This window comes from Ostrea edulis, chromosome 5 (genome assembly GCF_947568905.1).
Source record: "Ostrea edulis chromosome 5, xbOstEdul1.1, whole genome shotgun sequence".
In the NCBI taxonomy this organism is placed as follows: domain Eukaryota; kingdom Metazoa; phylum Mollusca; class Bivalvia; order Ostreida; family Ostreidae; genus Ostrea; species Ostrea edulis.
The window spans coordinates 1,045,354-1,067,622 of record NC_079168.1 but is presented as its reverse complement, the minus strand read 5'-3'; the positions used below and the strand labels follow the sequence as shown (position 1 = coordinate 1,067,622).

At 34.5% G+C, this 22,269-nt stretch overlaps 1 protein-coding gene across 1 annotated transcript; it reads left to right on the top strand.

The window, feature by feature from the left end:
• The first annotated feature begins 4,680 nt into the window (after window positions 1-4,680).
• Window positions 4,681-22,058, top strand: LOC125652028 (uncharacterized). Its single transcript, XM_048880913.2, has 5 exons — window positions 4,681-4,747; window positions 18,159-19,507; window positions 21,117-21,192; window positions 21,424-21,480; window positions 21,557-22,058. The coding sequence occupies exons 1-5, from the start codon at window positions 4,699-4,701 to the stop codon at window positions 21,613-21,615; spliced, it is 1,590 nt and encodes a 529-aa protein (XP_048736870.2). The 5' UTR covers window positions 4,681-4,698; the 3' UTR covers window positions 21,616-22,058.
• Window positions 22,059-22,269: the final 211 nt, after the last annotated feature.

Below are 22,269 nucleotides of genomic sequence, written 5' to 3'. Positions count from 1 at the left end.
ACGTCTGTCAAAAGCATTCGAACTTTCGACATAGATTAATGATGGATCAAAATATGGTTCGTGCGCAAAAATCCCTGAAAAGGTCTATTATAAAACATTATTCACAAAAGCTGTCAACTTTGGCGCTATGTTGATAGTTGGGTCACGTAACATGTAAACATCAACGGGGTACATGCCTTGTTTTGAAAATTAAATTTATAAATTTCTCAAATGCATTTTGTTAAAACATTTATGTTTGTTGCTATGTTTTACAAATCAAATACTTTCATGTCATTTATATAGAGTAAGTAATATAGCTCTTACAAGTTTATTGTTATTTCGGATTTCAAAAAATTCGGTTGAGCATTATTTGTCGAAATGCGCATCTGGTGCATCAAAATTGGTACCGTATAAGTTTTACATTTTATAACAAAATCGTGCACATACCCCTTTAAGATATTTGTAATTGACATGCATGCTTTCTTCAGTTGCTGATTACACGGATGGTTGATTTGGTTATATTGAAGGCGCCTGAACATGGAAAAATACAATTATATTTCTCTGCTATTATATATACTAACTTTGTTACAATTGTAAAAGACAAACTGCTTCATCACTTTAATTTTGATGTTAACTTCTGAAAGATGATTTAGCTGAAAAAAGAATAGAAAACTGTCCACTGAAATGAACAAAATTCGTGTTAAATTGATAGTTTGCGAGACAATTACCACTATATATTACAATCTTTAAGATAATGTTCTGTCTGATTGCATTCATGCGATTTATTGATTTAATTTCCAACGGTTTCCTTTTACTTTCTGGCAATCTTAAATGATGAATGTAAAATAAGAAGAAGACGTTGATATATTGCCCAGTTATTAGAACAATTAATTGATTTGATATTAGCCTTTCATATAGCTCTTACCTTTAAAAGTGACAGCCATTCCAAATATACCAAATGTTCATTCTTATTCTTTATCTTCTCTGTAAAAAAATGTCTCGATACTTGAAACAAGGTGTGCTGATAATGTCGTCATTTATTAGCATTCCCTGAAATAGAAGATGACGAGAGGATTTTCTTCTTGGTTTGGAATTATATTCTTAGCCTTAAAGGGACTGATTCACGATTTTTACCAAAGTTTTGTTTTTCACTTTTAATGATCAAAATCTGCTATCTAATGTGTTTAAAGGGTTTTACCGGATTTCGGACCTGTCAATCAAAATTTCACATCAATTATACGCTACTTACTTCCTCATATTTTAATAATGTTCTTCGTGTAGACAATACACAACTTATCTTTCCTCAGCTGCATCAACTGTTGACAACATCTGCCATTTTAATGAAAGCACTAAATACCCGATAGACTTAAAATCTCAAATACCTTAAAATTGAACAAAACATTATTCTTGTGATGTTGCACCTAGAGAAGGAAATTGAACATTACTTTTTGGCTTTCTTAAATTTTTGTTTTTGTTTATCTTATTTCATTTAGATTATTTTTACCCATTTCCCCCTTCTTTAAAGTTTTAGATATTTCGGGTCTTTAGTGCGTTTCTCAAAATGGCAGTTAGAGTCAGGAGTTGATGTTTTGTAAAATAAGCGACCCAGATACAGCGAACATAGAGAACTTTATTAAGGTAGGAGGAAGGAAGTAGTGTATAATTGATGTGAAATTTTAATTGACAGGTCCGAAATCTTCCACACTAGTCTGAATTTCGCTGCTGTCATAGGCGAGAAACGACTCCGTGACCTCAACCGGTAAATGTCCTAGTAAAAATAAACAAGTGAAATCAAGTATATCTTTATTATTTTAAGAACCTATGACTTGAAATTTGGCATGCAAGTAGTTAAAACATTAATCTATGCAAGGAGATCGGCAAATTACGCATAGCGTACCTAATTTAAGAGTTTTAGGCATTTAAAGCGAGTGGTTAGTTTTTTTTATCTGGGTCAGAGTTAGACTCCTTTCTATATTTATGGTATCACAGGGTTCGGGCCCAAAACGGGCTTAGCCCCTGTGGGTTTTACAAAATAATCAAGGTTGTACATTATGTCAGAAGCTCATTATAGAGAGTTTATTATTTGGTGTGTAAACAAAGATTGGGGTAAGTTATAGTTTACAAAGTTTGAAAAAGTATGGTTTTTGATGACAGGTGAAGATAACGAACAGTGATCAATCTTATAACTCTTATAAGCAATACAAAATAGAGATTTGGGCAAACACGGGCCTCTGGATATACCAGAGGTGGGATCTGATGCCTAAGAGGAATAAGCATTCCCTGTTAACTGGTCACATCCGCCGTGAGCCCTATATCTTGATTAGGTAAACATAGTTATCCATAGTAAAAATCAGTGTGACAAAAACGGCCTAACAATCGGTATGAAACACGTCAGACAGCATTTGATCCAATGATAGGTTGTATTGGCAAACTAGATTGGCAAACTAGATCGTTATAACGACCACAGAATTTGCGACTTGTTTGTCAGTAGCCTGCCTTGATTTGAAATGAAAAACGGAAATGTTGATATCAACCACCTAAAATATTACTTTGTTAAACGCCACTCTGATTTCACGCACAAATACTCTGAAGTTGAACTAAAAAAAAATATCCTGGAGTTCTTCGATAATTCATTGACAAAATCTTCATAGTCTTCGGTGATAAGGTCTTCCAACAATGGGCACGAATTGCGCTCGATCCTTTCTTAGCTAACCTGTTTTGATATTCCTATAATGCACAATTTTTTTCTAAAACTTGAATGTGAGAAGAAAAAATCTTATGAGTTATGAGATTAATTGCTGTCCATTATCTGCACCTTTTACATGGTAAAATTGTAATATCTTAGACTTCCTGTTGCGAAGTCGTTCGTCGCTCATCAAGGTTATTCAATTATCCAATATTCTACAGGATACACTCTTTCTTTTAAAAAAAAAACCCACATAGAACTCTAACCTTACTTCCTTTTCTAGGAAAGGATTCAATATCAGAAATAAACAATGATCGATTTAAAATGCATAAACTATATAAAAACCTCTAATAGCAATAGCCCACATAACATTACTATCATGTGCGGCCATAATTTTCCGCCGGTGTTTGTATTTGTTTGTTTTGTTTTTGCTGTTGTTTTTGTTGTTGTTGTCTTTTTCAGGGTTTTTGTATGGTTACGTGTTTTCTTGATGTAACCGGTCATCATTACACGCGCTTTTTGAGTCCACGTTACGCTCGTTCAATGATATAGGAGTACAGGTACTTAGTATTGAAGGTAAACACAAATGAAATGATTTTATGATGACAATACAGCTGATGAGTTTCTCATGCTTGTTTGTATGTTTCAAAAGGTTATAGTAGTTGTAACAGAGAGTGCTGACGAGCTGCATCCTATAGATGCGACACTTGTTTTAATTCTTCTTTTTTTTTTTTTATTTTCTTTATCATTTAGCATTTAATTTGATCATATTCGGACGAACGCAATTAGCGAGAATATGAATTTAAAAAACAGTAAATCATGTGATTTTCAAATTCCCACTGTACTTCTTATGCTGTGAAGCGAGATTGGGCACTGGCTCATGCGATCCCCCCCCCCCCCTCCCCCCCCCCCCCCATTCTTTGGACCCAATTTCTCTGTTGTTTCGGGTCTCCCCAGTTAAATAGAATCACCATAACTGTTTAATCCTCGCAGCTTTTTTTGACAAGTTATAGGATAGTTATATTATACATGCATCTGTACGTAGTTTATCACTTCGTAGATTTCGATAAAATTGAGCATCTCTCAGGAATGTGGATGTTATGTAAAAATTGGGAGCCTTTTAAAATGGTTTGAACCGGCAGTTTAAAAAATTTGGGAAATGCTTATTGATATGACAAAAAGATTGTACCAATCATGAATACATACATGTGTATCTGATGTAGTGGTATTTAGATTTTTTTTATTACTTTGTTATAAGCGAGCAGCCTTGTCAACGTGAATAAATTTCCATCTAGTTGAATGAAAGTTCGAACATTTCGTCTATGCAGTTTCAAATCGTATAATCTTGGCAACCTTTGTATTTAACAACGGTTTATCATTCTGCAACATAAACCCCACTTATCACTAATCTAAATTATGATCTACAATGTAAGCCTGATTCTTTTTTTAAATTTTAAAATAATGCAAAGTTTAAACCAAATTTTTAAAAATATATATATAAAATGCGAGTCTTGAATTTCGCAGACCAAATAACAATCAAATATACTATTAAGTATATTTCGAAAAATGAAAATATTTCTATTTCAGGACACATAATTATGTATTCCTAGTTATATTTAAAACCACTACCCCCCAAAACAAAACAAAATAAAATTAAACGAAACAAAACAAAATATCCAAAATTGAAAAACAACAACAAAATCGACTCCCCTCCCAATTATTTCTGTGGTACATGTGTGTATTTATATGCATCAGTATAATAAATGCTTTATATCAATCTTATTTGTATTGCTTACAAATTTATCCAACTCATTCCGGTCGTTTGAGAAATCCCAGATTAATTGCACAAGAGAAAGGGGCGTGGTTTCAATCTGTCGACAGTCTCCCGGCATAATGTAGGCACGCGCAGTAGCCCGCTAATGAATTGAGGACTAATATCATGGATGGTATTATAAAACAAATGAAATTTTACGGCAATAATCACCAAAAGATCCAAATAAGCAGACGATAAAGTCTACAACAGACTTAGATTGATGGCGAACAACCACCACATGATGTTGACTCAGTGGGCTGACGCGAAAGGTAAGATAAGAAAAAAAATCTCTTGTTAAAAACTAATTTTTACATCCCTCATTGAAAGCGAATAATTAGACGAAAGTTAAACAAATAATACTTTTATTCCTAGAATTAACGAGGTGAAAATATTGTGCCCTACAATCGCAGGAGGAGTTAGAGAATAGTGTTCAATGTATGAGAGCAGTACGATATATGTACATAAAATATATATAAAGTAACACGCATATTTCATAGATTTTGTAAAATGATTAAAAAATAAATAAATCTTGTAAATATTTTCTAAAGATAACATGTAATGTGATGTGATGCACAAGTAATGTCCTTAGAAATTACGACACTTGATTTATAATTGAAGAAAGGAAATGGGAAATTTGAATATATGCGACAGAGTGCGTACGGTAGTTGATCATCTTTCTTTTTAAAAGTAATCATGGTAACAGAGCGATTTAATTAGAGAACATCGATACATACACGCTGCTTGAAAACTCAAATATTCCCGTAACGGAAATATTGTAACAAATACGAAAAAAATGTACATTTTTATCTACAACCATTCGCAAAGGATTTGATTGAATTTGGAAAGTTAAGTCTAAAAGTGGCCAAAAAAAGATCTGAATTGTTATACAATATATAGAATAGTAAACATCACTGTGCAGTTGACACCGGTTCTTCAATATTCATTTTTCAATAGTATTCAGAAGTCTTCAAAATCGTAATACATTGTACGAGTATGTGGTATTTTCGTACATTTTTGTTTTCATTCACAAAGATATTTATATATTTGATTGATGACAAAGACAACATAATTCCAAATTCAATTTTCCTATTTCTATCATTAAAGAGTTCCTCTAAATTGTCCCTGCCATGCTTAGTATTTTACAATAAATTTAAACAGTATTTCATTATGAATAGCATAATAAGGATTAGGCAGCGCATATATAAGCCTTCTACTTTAACGTACAAGATAAAGTCCACATAATGATGTACATAAGAAATTACAATATGGATATGAAATAAAAGGATAATATATCATTTAAAGTATAATGATAATATAAGAAGTATGATTACTTGATATGCATCATAAGCTAACAAAAAAGAAATGTGGGGGTGGTTAATGGGAACTAAGGGACATACAATAAATCAAACAATATTTGTGAATTTGCACTCAGTTGAAAATGTCTTGACTTCCGAGCTTTGGGTACAGGTACCACATACGGGTCTTGCAAGGTTTCCTGCTCGGTATATATATATATTGTATCTATTGCATATAACGTATTTCTGGGTAAATTCAATCTGCATTACTTTTTTATTCTATAGTTTTGAACCATTTTTTAAACTATCCCCCAGAGTCAATTGCTATATCAATATGGATTTTATGTGAAAAACGTGGACATATGCAATGATACAATTTATGTTTCAACTTTATATTTTTTTTTCTTAAATATAAAATGCTCGTGTTCATCCTATATTATCCAGTAAGGAGGTATTTTATTATTCGGACAAAAACAATCAGAACGGGGAATGAGATGATGAATTTAGAATTTATAGTTTTAGCAATAACTAGATTTCTTTGATATCTGACGAGGGGTGGTTAGATTTTGGACAGGGCGGGTGAGTAGATTTGTAGAGCTCCTTTGGGGAGCTGCACGGAGTTTCACGGTCTCACATTTATCTTGATTCTTATTTAAAAATTTAATAAACTGTGAAGTGAAAAACAATGCTTATTAGACTTTAATTTATTTCCATACTCTTTCCATATTACCTTCCAGGTGGAATTCTATATCCCACACGAGTAAATGATTATCCATCTTGTATTTATTCCATGGCTTTATTCCAAAACTCGGAAAATACCCAAAAGTAACACACTCCAGAAAGAACGAGAATACCCGTAAATGTACACCAATTTTGTAAACTGATGAACCTAAAACTGCTTCCCCCCCCCCCCCCTCCCCCATCCACGCCCCGATGAGCTACTTCAAAAGGAAAAGTACCGGAGAAAATAATCATGTCACAGTACAACCTAAAAAATCACCCCATGATCATTGACGTAGCAGTGTAAGACTAATAGAACCCTTCATTAGTACGAGTGTGGGATAGGGAAATTCCACCGAGGGGACAAGGTTCGCAGTCTAGGACGAGGCTTTGCCGATTTCTTGACAGCGAATCTTGTCCCAGAGGTGGAATTTCCCTATCCCACATGAGTAAATAATGAAGGACTATATTTCTCACCCTTTATTCACAGTTTAGTGCATAAATTCAAAAGCTCTGAGAAAATACAAAATTATCATTTGAAATTATATGTAAAAATTATTACATACATGTAGTCTAAAAGATCTAAAACTTCATAGTTATTTCGGATTTCAAACATTTCGGTTGAGCATCACTGAAGAGACATTATTTGTCGAAATGTGCATCTGGTGCATCAAAATTGGTACCGTATAAGTTTTACATGTAGTATGGAAGAAGATACCCACCAGAAAGCAATATCAAATTGAAATTTGAAGAAAACAATACAAAATATCTTATTTCAACGTGTAATGTAAATCAGAGAATATATGACGTCACAATCAAAGACGTCGTAGCAGTGTAAGACAGAAAAATCACACATGGCTGTCTCACTCGGGTAAAGTCGGTCTCACTCGGATAAAGTCGGTCTCACACTGGTGATGATGTGAGAAAGGACTCTCACATAGGTCGTTCTCACATCGACAAATATGTCAGAAAAGGTTCTACCAATTAAAATTCCAGGAGATAGCTCCGACACCATCCATCATAATGTCATATATTTGAAACCTTGTGAATTGCTTAAATGTATGTGTATGTCAATGACTTGATAGAACCCTTATTGCTACGGCTCACTGAGCGCTGAGCTTAGGTCTAAGTTTGTGGTACTTCACCTACAGCTGGTGACGTCTCAATATGAGTGAAAAGGGGCGTAAAACAAACAATGTAATTTCCCTGAACTTTATTTAAAGAATAACTTGTAACTCACGTTCTATAAGCTCCTTCTGTCTGTTATTCATTTCTACGTTCTATGACGAATAAGGTACTTTATAAAAGTCTTCCATTTAAACATTTTGAAATTAATGTATGTAATTCACATAGAATGCGAGAAGAGTCAGTCATCACGATTAGCTGTATGCTAGATAAAGAAATGGGATGAATATTTGGCAGGCCTCATCCCTGATTTGTAATGGAAGAAAAGGCTTTCTGTCCATCTCATTGTTTAAAGGACTTTACATGTCTTGGGTCTAATTTGGCCTCAAAATACCGTGAATATATACATTTTAAAAAAATACATGCATTTGATTTTGACAAAACCTGAATATGTTACCACCAATGTTGCTCAATCCCCTGTAATACATCGTCAGATATGGAACATTTTACTGTCTACTGTCTTGTCATTGAACATTTTTATCGTATACCGTCGTTTTCAACCAATGACGAACATATGTAGTGACAATATGGATCTCACGAACAAAGTAGCTTCATATTTGAGAAATAGAAAATGATACCTCACAATTTTACACAAGAACGTTGTGCATGTAAATACACCCTTCATTAAAATAAGCTGTTTCCAAAAATTCCAAGTCCTTTAGAGGGGTTAAATTGGGCCCAAATTATGTATAATTGTTTACATTATTAAGGCTACTTAATTGCTACAAACAAACTTTTTTTTTCAAAAATGTGGAAAATTGATACTAAATTTGTGTTTCTACATGTATTTTAAATAAAATGAAAAAAAAAATCACCGCATGGAATTTAAAGTTTTGACCACGATTTCTCAATTATGTCTAATTCTGTGGGGAAAACTTCGTATACAGAATTACATATAGAAAGGGACAATATGTCACAATTTTTGAACTTCATAGAAAATATGCAATTTCCTAATAATTTAATAGTTGTATTAATCACAACCAGAATAATCCAAAATATATAAATCAAGCCGTGCATCAATTTCGTTTGTTTGTAGCACGTGATGGATGGAAAAAGATAATCTAGCATAATTTAATGCACATGATGAATATTTCAACCAGATACTCAGCAATGCAAACTTCTTTCATAATTGAACTCTTCTGTCACTCGGGTGGGATTTCTCGAATAGTGGATGCTGATGAGCGATTCTATGAATGACTTCACACAGGCGTTCAGAGAGCAAACAGTGAGGATCCACAATCTCCCATCTCATCCAACACTCCCTCCCAAAATGTGTTCAGCTACTTACAGGACATCAAATCTATCTTATTGTGAACTTAACAAATCTAATGCGTTGCGGGTTAGTTTTGATTTATCCTTTTCTTAATGTCAGAACCCAGAACTCCGTTTTGCAAAAGAAATTTTAGATACGATCCATAGTACTAATTTGTTTTACAAAACTATATCAAATAAATTGCAAATTATTTTAACTGACATTCGTATAATATAGAAATGAAAAGCAAAGTTTGGGACAGGACGAAGTAAAGGTCTATATATACATGCAATTTCTGACTCAAGTCTTACAATATGTACGATCTATATGTACCATTAGCAGTTAATATCAAGACATTACTGAAATAAATACTTATAGAAATTACTTCATACAACTTAGAACGGTAACAAAAACGTTATCAAAAGTAAGATACAAATAACTCAATACTTAACAAGTAAAATAAAAATAACTCAAGAACTCAACAAGTGAATACAAATAACTCAAAAATTTAACGAGTAAAATACAAATATCGCAAGAACTTTTAAACAAGTAAAATAAAAATAACCCAAGAACTTAACAAGTAAATACAAATATCTAAAGAACTTAACAAGTAAATAAAAATAACTCAAGAACTCAACAAGTAAAATAAAAATATCTCAATAACTCAACAACTAAAATACAAATAACTCAAAAACTCAACAAGTAAAATAAAATATCTCATGAACGTAACAAGTAAAATAAAAATAACTCAAGAACACAACAAGTAAAATAGAAATATCTCAAGAACTTAACAAGTAAAATACAAATAATTCAAAAACTCAACAAGTAAAATGAAAATATCTCAAAAACTTAACAAGTAAAATACAAATATCTCAAGAACTTAATAAGTAAATACAAATAACTCAAGAACTCAACAAGTAAAATAAAAATATCTCAATAAATCAACAAGTAAACTGAAAATATCTCAATAACTCAACAAGTAAAATACAAATATCTCAATAACTTAACAAGTGAAATAAAAATTACTGAAGAACTTAACAAGTAAAATAAAATTACTCAAGAACTTCACAAGTAAATACAAATACTCAAGAACTCAACAAGTAAACTGAAAATATCTCAATAACTCAACAATTAAAATACAAATAACTCGAAAACTTAACAAGTAAGATACAAATAACTCAATACTTAAAAAGTAAAATACAAATATCTCAAGAACTTAACAATTAAAATACAAATATCTCAAGAACTCAACAAGTGAATACAAATATCTCAAAAACTTAATAATTAAAATAAAAATAACTCAAAACCTTAACGAGTAAAATACAAATAACTAAAGAACTTAACAAGTAAAATTTAAAAAAAAACCCAGAACTTAATTAACAAGTAAAATACAAATAGCTCAATAACTTTTAAACAAGTAAACTGCAAATAACTCAACAACGTAACAAGTAAATACAAATAGCTCAATAACTTAACAATTAAAATACAAATAACTCAAGAACTTAATAAGTAAAATACAAATAACCGACGAACTTAACAATAAAGTGAATGCAAATAACTTAAGAACTTAACAAGTGAAATAAAAATAAATCAAGTACCTGGTAAGTAAGATCAAGTAACTGGAGAACTGAACAAGTGAATCTGAATTATTGAAGAACTGGGAAAATAAATTACTGAATTACTGGGAAAATAAGTATAAAGAGACAGAAGAACATATTTAGTAAAGAAGATTACTGAAAAACGCGACAAGTATAGAAAATGTTACTGAAGAACGCGACAAGTAAAGAAAATGTCACAGAACACAGTCAGTAATAAAAGTAATCTTAATGAACTCAGCAAATGAAATCAAATTTAAAACATAATACTGAAGAACACGAGAGAAGAAAAAATCGTAAGAAAAGTAACTGAAGAGGACGGGAAGTGATCAGGAATTACAATGATGTGGATTCCTAAATTACAATAAAACCAATTTGTGTAATGAAAAATACACCAACAAAAGCAATGACGCTTAGGGAAAACTTTCTAAGATGACAACAAATTCATTTGTATATAATGACAAATGTTTCATCCTGAACAACTGATCATTTTCTTTTAGGAGATATTCATTTCTTTATTAACTTGATCGAATGAAATTCAAAACATACAATTAACAGAAAGAATTTAATCAGGAATGGGGTTCGCTTCCAGGATCATTAGTATCAACGATACTCCGATGGTTTCACTCACTACTTAATTTAAGCACTCAGACTAAAATATATTCCAGTAATTTTAGCGCCAACCCTCCCTTGGTGTTTGGCGGCAATCGGCTTTTATTTCCCACCACATTTTGCTATCATCGATCTAAGCCTCATGTCTGTGTGACTCCATTGATATCATCAATTTAACGCGGAAATGCACGCGCCACAATCACATGCACATCAAAAGTGTAATTTGTTATTTGGGAGTTGCAGACAAAAATGTCAAAATGATAAACAGTGATATCAATTTCTAGTAATAAGTGACCTTTATTTTTTCCATGAAATATCGTTACTTGAACTTTATGGCCTGTATCCACCAGGGTCACACTACTTAATAACAAGCCCGATAAGAACCGAAATTAATGAATTAAATAATTAGATTAAGAACACATCATAAACAAATTTATCGCCTCGGCAGTGTCTTGTCAAACTATAAATGCATGACTCAATTTTGGGTGATTTTTAAGACATTTTATTTTCTATAGCATATTTCTCGGAAGTATGATTTTAATAGTGACAGAGTGCGCTTATTGCATCAACGGCACTGAATCAAAGGAAGGTTGAATGCATTGTTATATAGTCAAAGTCTGTACAAAATTCCCTCACTTCACCACGAATACAAGTATTTCACAAGAAACATATAATCTACCAAGTTTGGTCTGGTTTTAGTCAATCATAATAACTATTATAGGAAAATATTTTGAATGAAAATGTGAAGATAACGAACCGTGATCAATTTCCAAATTCCTATACAGAATACAATACATATTATATAACATGTCATGAGATTGTCGTCTAAATTTCTTTAGAAAGCGGGTAGCAAAATTTAGACAACAGCATGGGGTTCGGAACGTCTCCTTACATTTATAATTGTAGTTCTTATTAATATAATTAGTTATTTATTTATAAAACACAGTGGTCCTCGACAAAACATTTATTATCTTTGTTACAGACTGTCTACAGAAATGTGTCGAGTTCTAAACCTTTATGGACTTTAACAACCCGACACAGTACTTTCTGTTGAAAGTTAGTAACAAACCTGATAACATTACTGATCAAGTCATTACTGACTGTCTACGGACATGTATTGGGTTGATCAATGTCATAGGCGGCGAGGCGAAGTTTTGATATACATGCATGTTTAAGATTATGCCAGACGATGGGCTAAATATGAAAAAGAACTTGATTCCTTGTCAGAATGGATAAAAAGTATAAGAGGAATATTAAAATCACGTATTGGACACATCAAAACAAAAGTGTGTACCATGAAAGGCGAAGATAACGAACAATGATCAATCTCATAACTCCTATAAGCAATACAAAATAGAGAGTTGTGTTTAGTAAAGTTACTTGAGGATATATTTTGCTGACAAAGCTTTTAACAGCAATGTCTCTGTTTGTAACGTTCATTATTACAACTGTATTTTAAACGAACTTGGCATTAATTCAACATTTGATAATTTCACTTATACATGTACTCAAACTGCATTTTCAAAAGATAAAATCCGTCATAACCATGCCTCAGTTTTAAACATATTCAATATCCCAGTCAATGGGTCTAACGAATGTGAGTTACACCGTGCCTATACTGGAGTCCTAAACTTCACAAAAACCCTTCCAAACATAGATACAATACTGGATCCAGTACATTTTCTACCAAGCCCCTATCTTTGCTCCTCATGAAAATTGTAAAAGCTGTCAAGGAGAAACTTCAAACGTATCCTACCATAGCATCTGCCAAAAGTGAAATCAAATGAGAATTATAGCATCAAATGTAAAAAATATTTTTTTTTTTAGTAAATTTGAAATCACAAAGCTTTCCTCAAATTAAAAACATCAAAAACGTATGACTTTTCAACACTTTACACGACCGTTCTTCATGGACGTTTTGATTCATATACAATAAATTGGAAAAAGGAAATATTCATATCTTGTGATCAGTCATTTTAAAAAATTACTTTGTTAAACACCACTCTGATTCAACGCACAAGTACTTTGACGTTGATATTTAAAAGATGCAACTGGAGTTCCTCATTGGCATAGTCTTTGGTGATCAGGTCTTCCAACAATCTGTTATAAAGCCCATGGGCACGAATTGGTCTCCTTTTTTAGTTGACCTCTTTTTAAATTCTTATGAGGCAGAATTTATTCAAAAACTTCTACTTGAAAAGAAACAAAATCGTTTGATGTGGCTCTCAACGCGACATTTTAGATATATCGACGTTTTATCTATCAACAATAATCATTTTCATTGATATACTGATTCAATATATCCCAGTGAACTTGAAATAAAAGACACCACAGAGTATTCCACATCTGCTTCGTGTTTAGATATTCTATTGAACACAGATGATAACAAATTAACAACTCAACTTTATGACAAACGGGATGACTTCAGCTTCTCCATCTTCAATTCTCCATATTTATATAGCAGTATTCCGTAATTCCTGATCCCACATCTGGTATATCCAGGGGTCCGTGTTCGCCTAACTCTTAATGTTGAATTCCTTATTGGAGTTCTGAGATTGACCACTGTTCGTTATCTTCACCTTTATTGGAGTTCTGAGATTGACCACTGTTCGTTATCTTCACCTTTATTGGAGTTCTGAGATTGACCACTGTTCGTTATCTTCACCTTTATTGGAGTTCTGAAATTGACCACTGTTCGTTATCTTTACCTTTATTGGAGTTCTGAGATTGACCACTGTTCGTTATCTTTACCTTTATTGGAGTTCTGAGATTGACCACTGTATACAGTATTCAACAAACCCGCGCGGTGGTCTAGAGGTTAGAGCGTTCGCCCTGAATGCGGAAGGTCGGGGTTCGAATCCCTGTCGCAACAGACCTAAGTCGTTAAAACAGGTAGTGACAGTTCCATCGCCAAACGCTCGGCATCAGGTGTGAATGTCCGGGTCCTCGGAGATGACATTAAAAACGGATGCCCCGTGTCATAGTAGGTGTGGCACGCTAAAGTATCATCACTGTTCAATGGCTGTAAACGCCGAGCATAGGCCTAAATCTGACGCCCTTCACCGGTCTTGGTGACGTCTCCATATGAGTGAAAAATTCTCGAGAGGGATTTTCAACAAAATACAATCAATCAATCAATCAGTATTCAATAATTGAACGCTGGTAATGTTTATGTGATGTTTATAGAATGTTTATGAGATGTTTATGGATATAAGACAAGAGAAACCTGTAATTTTAATGAACTGACTTTGAATATTTTCATTTTTAGTATACTCTATACACTACTTGTGGAAGTAACAACTTGGTAACATTTATCTGATTTCCACATGTTTACTCTGTGAAAATACAATCAAAATGAAGAAAAACATTATAAATAAATCTTTGTTCTACAAAATCAATCTACTTTGGAATAATATATAGAATTCTTTTAGGGTATTTTGATTTTTTTGTTTGTCTTCTCTCTTTTTACTGTACATGTACTATACGTATGTGTTAGAAACTATAACAAGATGGAAGCGGTTACTGTCATCAGTAGACTGTCAAAGTGCTTATTTACGCTAGAGGTTAAGTACGCGTTTTTCCAGACTTAACATTAAGCGTGGGGTGAAATACGCGGTAGCTGAGTTATAAGACAGAATATATTATATATTCATAACCATACGCGGAAAGGGGGGGGGGGGTGACAATCCACGCGCTTATTACTTACCACATAATTAGCGTACATTTTCCCCACGCGTAAATAACCATTTTTATAGTATTTTTGCGGGGGAAGATTGAGCCCGTTGTTTATAAGCAATCTTCGTTTTCGGATTTATTGTCATCGAACTGTCACTTGGTCGTCCACTTCATCTTTGGACGGAACGCTTAAGTGGTCTCGGTGAAAATGTGTGTGTGTCGGGGGGGGGGGGGGGGGGTACAATGTATTTCTATATGTATACATGTACATATACACCTCCAGAAGGGACAAACCAATCCTTGATATGAACATTTTAGAACATACTAATCAGCCAATGGAAATACATCTTAATTGTTCAATAATCATCTATTAGATTGATTGTTTAGCTGTTTTCCGCCACACTCAACAATTATCAGTTATCTGGTGGCGCCCAGTTTTTATTGGTGGAAGAAAGAATCCAGTTAAAATGTACTTGAACTGGGAAGAGACCACCGACCTTCCGAAAGTAAACTGGGAAACTTTCTCACTTACCGGCGCCAGCGGGATTCTAACCCGCGCCGACCAGAGGTGAGAGGCCGTGTGATTTTGAGCGTGATGCTCTAACCACTCGGCCACGGAGGCCCCAGAATAAACACATCTGGTAATTCAAAACAATCTACACAAGATAGAACGTAATGTTTAAAGTTGGATAAGTTATCTCCCTTGGATTGATTTTCTTCCCGCCATTATTAATCTTGTTTCATTAATCCGACTCACAACTTTGTTCGTTCTTCGGTTTCACTGACATTATGTGAATATACCTTTTTTGAAGGTTTATTTTTCATTTTTCAATCTTTGAACTTTTCCCTTGTTTATTTGATATCAACAGATCTATCTACTGCATTTTTATGTATATTTCAGTAGAGTTCATATCAGTAGAGTTCATATCAGTAGAGTTCATATCAGCTGAAGGTTGGTTGGTTGTATATTGTTTAACGTCCCTCTCACGAATTTTTCACTCAAATGGAGACGTCATCAACTGAAGGAAGAACGTTAAAAAAACCACCAAAAAAAAAAAAAAAAAAAAACCCACAAAAAACAACTGCATGTGTTTAAAGGGAAAAGCATGTCCCATAACATGTGCTCAACTAGCCGCGTGTTCTTGAAAATTGAAAAACAAAAAAACGAAGCAAGAAATTTGAGTTTGAGAGAAAATCGGTTACTAACTCCCGCTTGTTACGGGCCCTGTTTTCCTCAGTTTATTCTGAACATTCACTATATTGAATTAAGATCTTATTTTCCTGTCCACTAAACAGTCTCATCCTTATTTGGATCTCAGCAGACACGACATCATTTTCAGCAGATATGACATTCTTTTTAAAGGACCGAATTACCAAATTATTGGTAAATAATCCTTCCGCTCAGAGAACGGGAATCAAAAGATTTATCGCCAAAAGACACTTCTTCTACATCAAATGGAAGATTAGCAAACTGTCATATCACACTCACCAAAAACCATAAAAAGTGAGATGAAAAACGGAGTTAGTCCTAAAAAAGTGAAGAGAGTTTTGTTACAAAATACAACATCACACGTTCATGAATGTTGCGTATATCTACAAGATGTATTCCACATCATGAATGTGTTATCTCGACTGAGATTCGGCTCAGCTAAATATTTGGACTGACACCTTCAATAAAGCAGCTCTTCATAATTCATGTCTGGAAATTTACGTTCAGCTTCCGCCGGTTCTAGCAATTAATGTGCACTTGGGTGACACCGATGTCCGCTTCAGATAAGTTAGTTGACTATTAAATCAACTCTGTATCACTATAAATGCTACATTACTTACCGTCTAAGTATGTACATTCCATAAAATAAACTATCACCATATTTTCCGTTCAAATGATGACTTCTATGGTGCATATTTTATCTCCCGAAATTGAAGAGTTTCTATAGCGTGTTCTTTTTTAATTAGCGATATACATGTAGGTACATGTGTAGATACTATGTATCAGTGATTTAATAAAACAGAATATAGCAACTCTTCAATTTCAGGAGATTTAATATTGTGCCATGGAAGTTATATGTATCATTTGAATGGAAAATTGAGTGACTGTTAGAAAGTTTATGTAACAGTCAAACCATTTATTTAGAGCAAACAGCAGTGCCACCTAAGTGCGCATTACAATTGTAATTGCTAAAACCGGCCGAAGCTGAAAGTGAATTTCCAGACAAGAATTATGAAGGAGTGGTCTGATATTCGGAGAAGGCGTCAGTCCAAATATTCAGCCGAGATTACATGAGTGCGGTATTCAAAACATTGTATTGATAAGTTATAGTTACTCTGAAATTGGTGTCACTGTTTCTTTGCCAATTGTTGAATGAAATTTATTGTTTAATAAGACATCCCCATTAAAGGAACACCACCCACCCCTATCTTAAGATATGTAAAATAGATCCGATAGTTTGGGGACAGAGTTGCTTCTGTGTATTGTTGAAAATATACCACATCTTAGCTAGTATCACTATATCCCGAGAAAGTTTCTCTCTGTTCCATTATAGAAATGCGTACCCATCCCTGAAGGGCGAACCACATTACTATAAAGTAGTAATATATGGTTTGGGGCGAATTCAAAATAAAATTTTATTGTTTTTCAATGTGCCCAGGCGATATTAACACAGTATAATCGATTTTAATGTTTCTGGGCGATGTAATCGATTTTAATGTACCTGGGCGATGTAATCGATTTTAATGTACCTGGGCGATGTAATCGATTTTAATGTACCTGGGCGATGTAATTGATTTTAATGTACCTGGGCGATGTAATCGATTTTAATGTACCTGGGCGATGTAATCGATTTTAATGTACCTGAGCGATGTAATTGATTTTAATGTACCTGGGCAATGTAGTCGATTTTAATGTTCCCGGTGATGTAATCGTTTTTAATCTACCCGGGTGATGTTAATGCAGGATTATCGTTTTTATCTAACACGGAATGGAAATATCCTTGTATACAGATCCATTAATTACTGTAGTTACTGTTTTCTGGTATACAGATCCACTAATTACTGTTTTCTTGTATACAGATCCACTAATTACTGTAGTTACTGTTTTCTTGTCAGATCCACTAATTACTGTAATTAATGTTTCTTTGTATACAGATCCACTAATTACTGTAATTAATGTTTCCTTGTATACAGATCCACTAATTACTGTAGTTACTGTTTTCTTGTCAGATCCACTAATTACTGTAGTTAATGTTTCCTTGTACACAGATCCACTAATTACTGTAGTTAATGTTTCCTTGTACACAGATTCACTAATTACTGTAATTAATGTTTTATAAAATTAATTGTGTTGTAGATACCTTCTCTTCGGAAGACCAGACCACCTTGCAAAGAAAATCTGCATCAGATACGGATTTCCAGTACAACGCTAGTGAATCTACCCCTTCGTGTACCCCAAAGCAGAACTCCCCCTCCACGTCCTTCGCGGACAACGACGTCGGCACTGTTGTGCTGTTTGGCGTCCCTATAGTGTGTTTGTATGTAGAGAATAAAGAACGGCTCTGTTTGGCCCAGATCTCGAATACTTTGTTAAGGAATTTCAGTTATAATGAAATCCACAACCGCAGAGTAGCGCTGGGGATCACGTGTCTACAATGCACCCCTGTACAGTTAGAGATATTACGACGAACAGGTGCGATGCCAGTGTCATCTAGGCGGTGTGGTCTGATCACAAAGCGAGAGGCTGAGAGGCTGGTTAAATCATTTCTGGAGGAAATTCCTCCTCCAAAACTCCCGGAAAACTTCTCTTTCAAGGTCAATCATACATGCGGTTGGGGATGTCAAGGTCTGTTCCTGCCTTCTAGATACAACAGCTCTCGGGCGAAGTGCATAAAATGTTCCTTTTGTAATTCATTCTTTTCGCCTAACAAGTTTATATTCCATTATCACAAGACATCCTCGGCAAGCTATCGTCACCCAGACGCCGCAAACTTCAACTCGTGGAGACGTCACCTGAACCTAGACGAACCATCCCCATCAGATTCTCTTCAGCATGCTTGGGAGGACGTGAAGTCCATGTTTAATGGCGGATGTCGCAAGCGTACCGCACAACACAGTTTCAGTTCCACCACTTCTTCCAGCGCTCCGTCAATACCAGTAGGACCGCTAAATCAAAATCCGTTTGATCATCTGCAGGCAGTTCCGACTGGAATGAACCAGTATAACCGCTACATGGGATCCGCTATGATGGAGACAGAAACTCCCGACAGATCAGTGGCGCATGCGTCTTTCCAGTCGGGTTACTCCAGCAATGTTATCGGTCCATACGGTGACATTCTCCGTTCGCTGAGCATGCATTATAACCCTTGGTGGAAGTCCATGTACCTCACAGGACAACCCTACCCTCACTGTAATTCCGTGTCCCTCCCCCTTAACATGCCGTGTATAAACTACTCTCCGATGCTTCTTCCTTCTAACGATTCCAGCCCCCTGTCAGTGGAGTCCAGTCAGTCCTCATTAGACAAAGACATCAAGTTTGCTGGAAATTCCACTCCAATTAAAGACATGACTAGTGAGGAGAAGAAAATGGTCGGAGAGAAGTCGCCAGTCATCACTCAAACCTGCGTTATAAATGATGGGAACCAGTTTTTAGGAGTAGACAAATCCAGCTTGAATGGATCGGAGGATGTCAACATCAAATCAAAGGTATTACATACAGAGTATTTCTTTTCCATGACACTTTTTTGGAATTGATTGATTAGATTTTAATTCTCCCTCAATAATTCCCCCCTCATTTAGAGATGTCACCAGTTTAGGTGAGTTGTTACTAATCTATACATATTCTAGGTACTTAGGGTCACTTTTGTAGTAATCGTTTTTACCAACACCAATCTGCCACGGAACTTCGGTTTTTAAGGTCTCACCCAAAAGAATGGCGACTCCCACTTCCAATGCCGAACACTTGTCAAAAGAAAAATATTTCCCTATTATAACGATCCAGGTTTGTCGCAGTCTGGATCGACCCCCCCCCCCCCCCCCCCCCCAACACACACACACGTGAACCTTGATCTATGCTGATGGTCATTTCAATAAAATCTTTGTCGGAGAACCAAATACTCAAACGATTGGAACATTACTCGGATTTTTCTTGAGGAAGAGATGTGAATTTTCTATAATGCTAAGCTAATTCAGTTCGTCTAATGGAGATAATTCCAGTTTAATACGCATATTCTGTCACGTGCTATAGATACTGTGTGTAATTTATAAAACAAATTATTTCTTGTAATTATGGTGTTGGTAGACTTAAAGGGGGTGGGGGTTGTGTTGTATGCCATTCTTTAATCATTTAAAGATTTATACACATCGATATGAAAAAGCACTTCATGATACTTGACAAAGAATCCATGCTAAATTCGTCGGAGCGATGAAATACAAACTGAACTCGTTGGTTTACGAATTACGATGCTTTATTCAGGTTTTTATATTCTCTGATTAGATGTTCTCATTGCCAGACAATAAGGTACGGTTAGATTTCTTTTCTTAGTTCCAATATAGATCAACACAAGAAACATTAATTTTGTCTAAATCCGCCATCAGAGAAAGATTTGCCTGAAACCACGACAGATTAAATTAAAATACGAAACAAAATATCTCAAACTTTCCCTGATAAATAAAAGTGGAGTCGAAAACTAATTTAATCAATTTTTACGAGTAATAACAAAAGTCTTGGCTATGCTCTTCGCTTTCATCAGGTATATTCAATTTCAAGGTAGAAATGAATTTTCTGCAACCAACACGAATTACATTGGTCACTGATCTGATCTCCTTCACAAGGCAGGGTCGTTATGTTTCAATTAATATCTTTTTCTTTGTCGCTGTGATGAATACATCTGATTAAGTTCCTAGTATGTTTCCGAATGCTTGAATTAAACGTCTGAGTCGCCTGGGATCAGTGACAAGAGGCTACTTCAGATTCAACAGATAAAAGCTAGTACATCCACGAGGCGTTGCTATAGAGCTACGTCTTACAATATCGTCACGTGATGTATCATATGAATACTTATTTTCGACGAAGCCTTCTAATTACTTGTTTGGAAAGCACATTGTGCCGTTTAACGATTATGAATACGGTTTTCCTGAGGATAAATGATTTTTTTTATTCAATACAACTAATGGATAATAATGAAGGGGGTGATGTGACAGAGCATGGGTTGATTTGCATACTCTATATACCAAAACAAAATTAAAGATATACACTACTCATTTCATAAAAATTGCATTGATAGTCCTTTTAAAGGAGAATAACATTTTGTAGATATCAATAGAATGTAACATAAAGGATGAGCAGATTAATGCAGAGGTTAACAGGAAGCAGAGCCTCCCCGGCTGTGGTAAGGTATTCCAGTATAATCCATAGCAAATGTAGTATTTGATAGTGGTGTCGTCTAAGAAATTCAAAATTTGCAAACACTGCTTTTAGATAGACGGTACATGTACTTGTGCCACGTATTATTTTCGGCTGCTGAGGTCGTCCGTCAGCAGTCACAGTTTTAAAGTCACTTGGTCGTGTTTAAATTGAAAGTTTCGCTACTAACAAGCAGTACATACGTTTGTATTTCCAGATGAAACAAAAAAGCCTTTCACAATTGAGGACATGGATATTTCAACATACTCAATAGGTAAATATATCTTATATACAGTTAATAAACTTTTACTAACATCTGCATTCAATGATAAATCATCACTATTTTACAGACCAGCTGCGAGAATTGCTCTTGAGGTCTAGAACGGGAAAAATTGGCAACACGCTGTGAAATGGACGTCGTTCGCATTAGGCCGCCTTATACGTAGACAATGGCTGTACAAATGATTGCTGAAGAAACTTTTATCTGCGTTATCCAATTTTCCACCTTTACACTTTGGACAGTCTCGCTGGATATATTAAACAGAATTGAATTACTCCGAAATGTTCATTTTTCTTTGGGAAAATATTAATTTGTTACTATGAGCCACGGACTCGGCTCCTTGGGAATTATCATCCATTTGTGAAATAAATAACATAATTGATTTCTGGAGAAAATTGGATAACGTCCAATGTCGTGCCCAGTTATCCTTTTAACGCATTTAAATAATTAATTCTATTACAACATTGTCAACCGATTATGTTCTGTTCTTAAAGTGGTATTGAATGCATGTTCAGTGTTAATATTTGTTAAATTGTCTAATGGTTTCAGTGTTAATTAAATAGATATCTCATTATCATCGTTACTTTGATCCCTGGGGTTCTGATCCAATACACAAATATTGATACTGTCCAGTAAAAGTCCACAGGAATCTCTCGAATATCTAAAAATCAAAGAAATTGCTCATTGTGCAGCATAGTGACGTATCATTGTCTTTGACGGATGGCGGAAGAAGTATCAAAATGTTCCGTGTCTTATTACTAATTTTGTGTGTTTTATGACTCA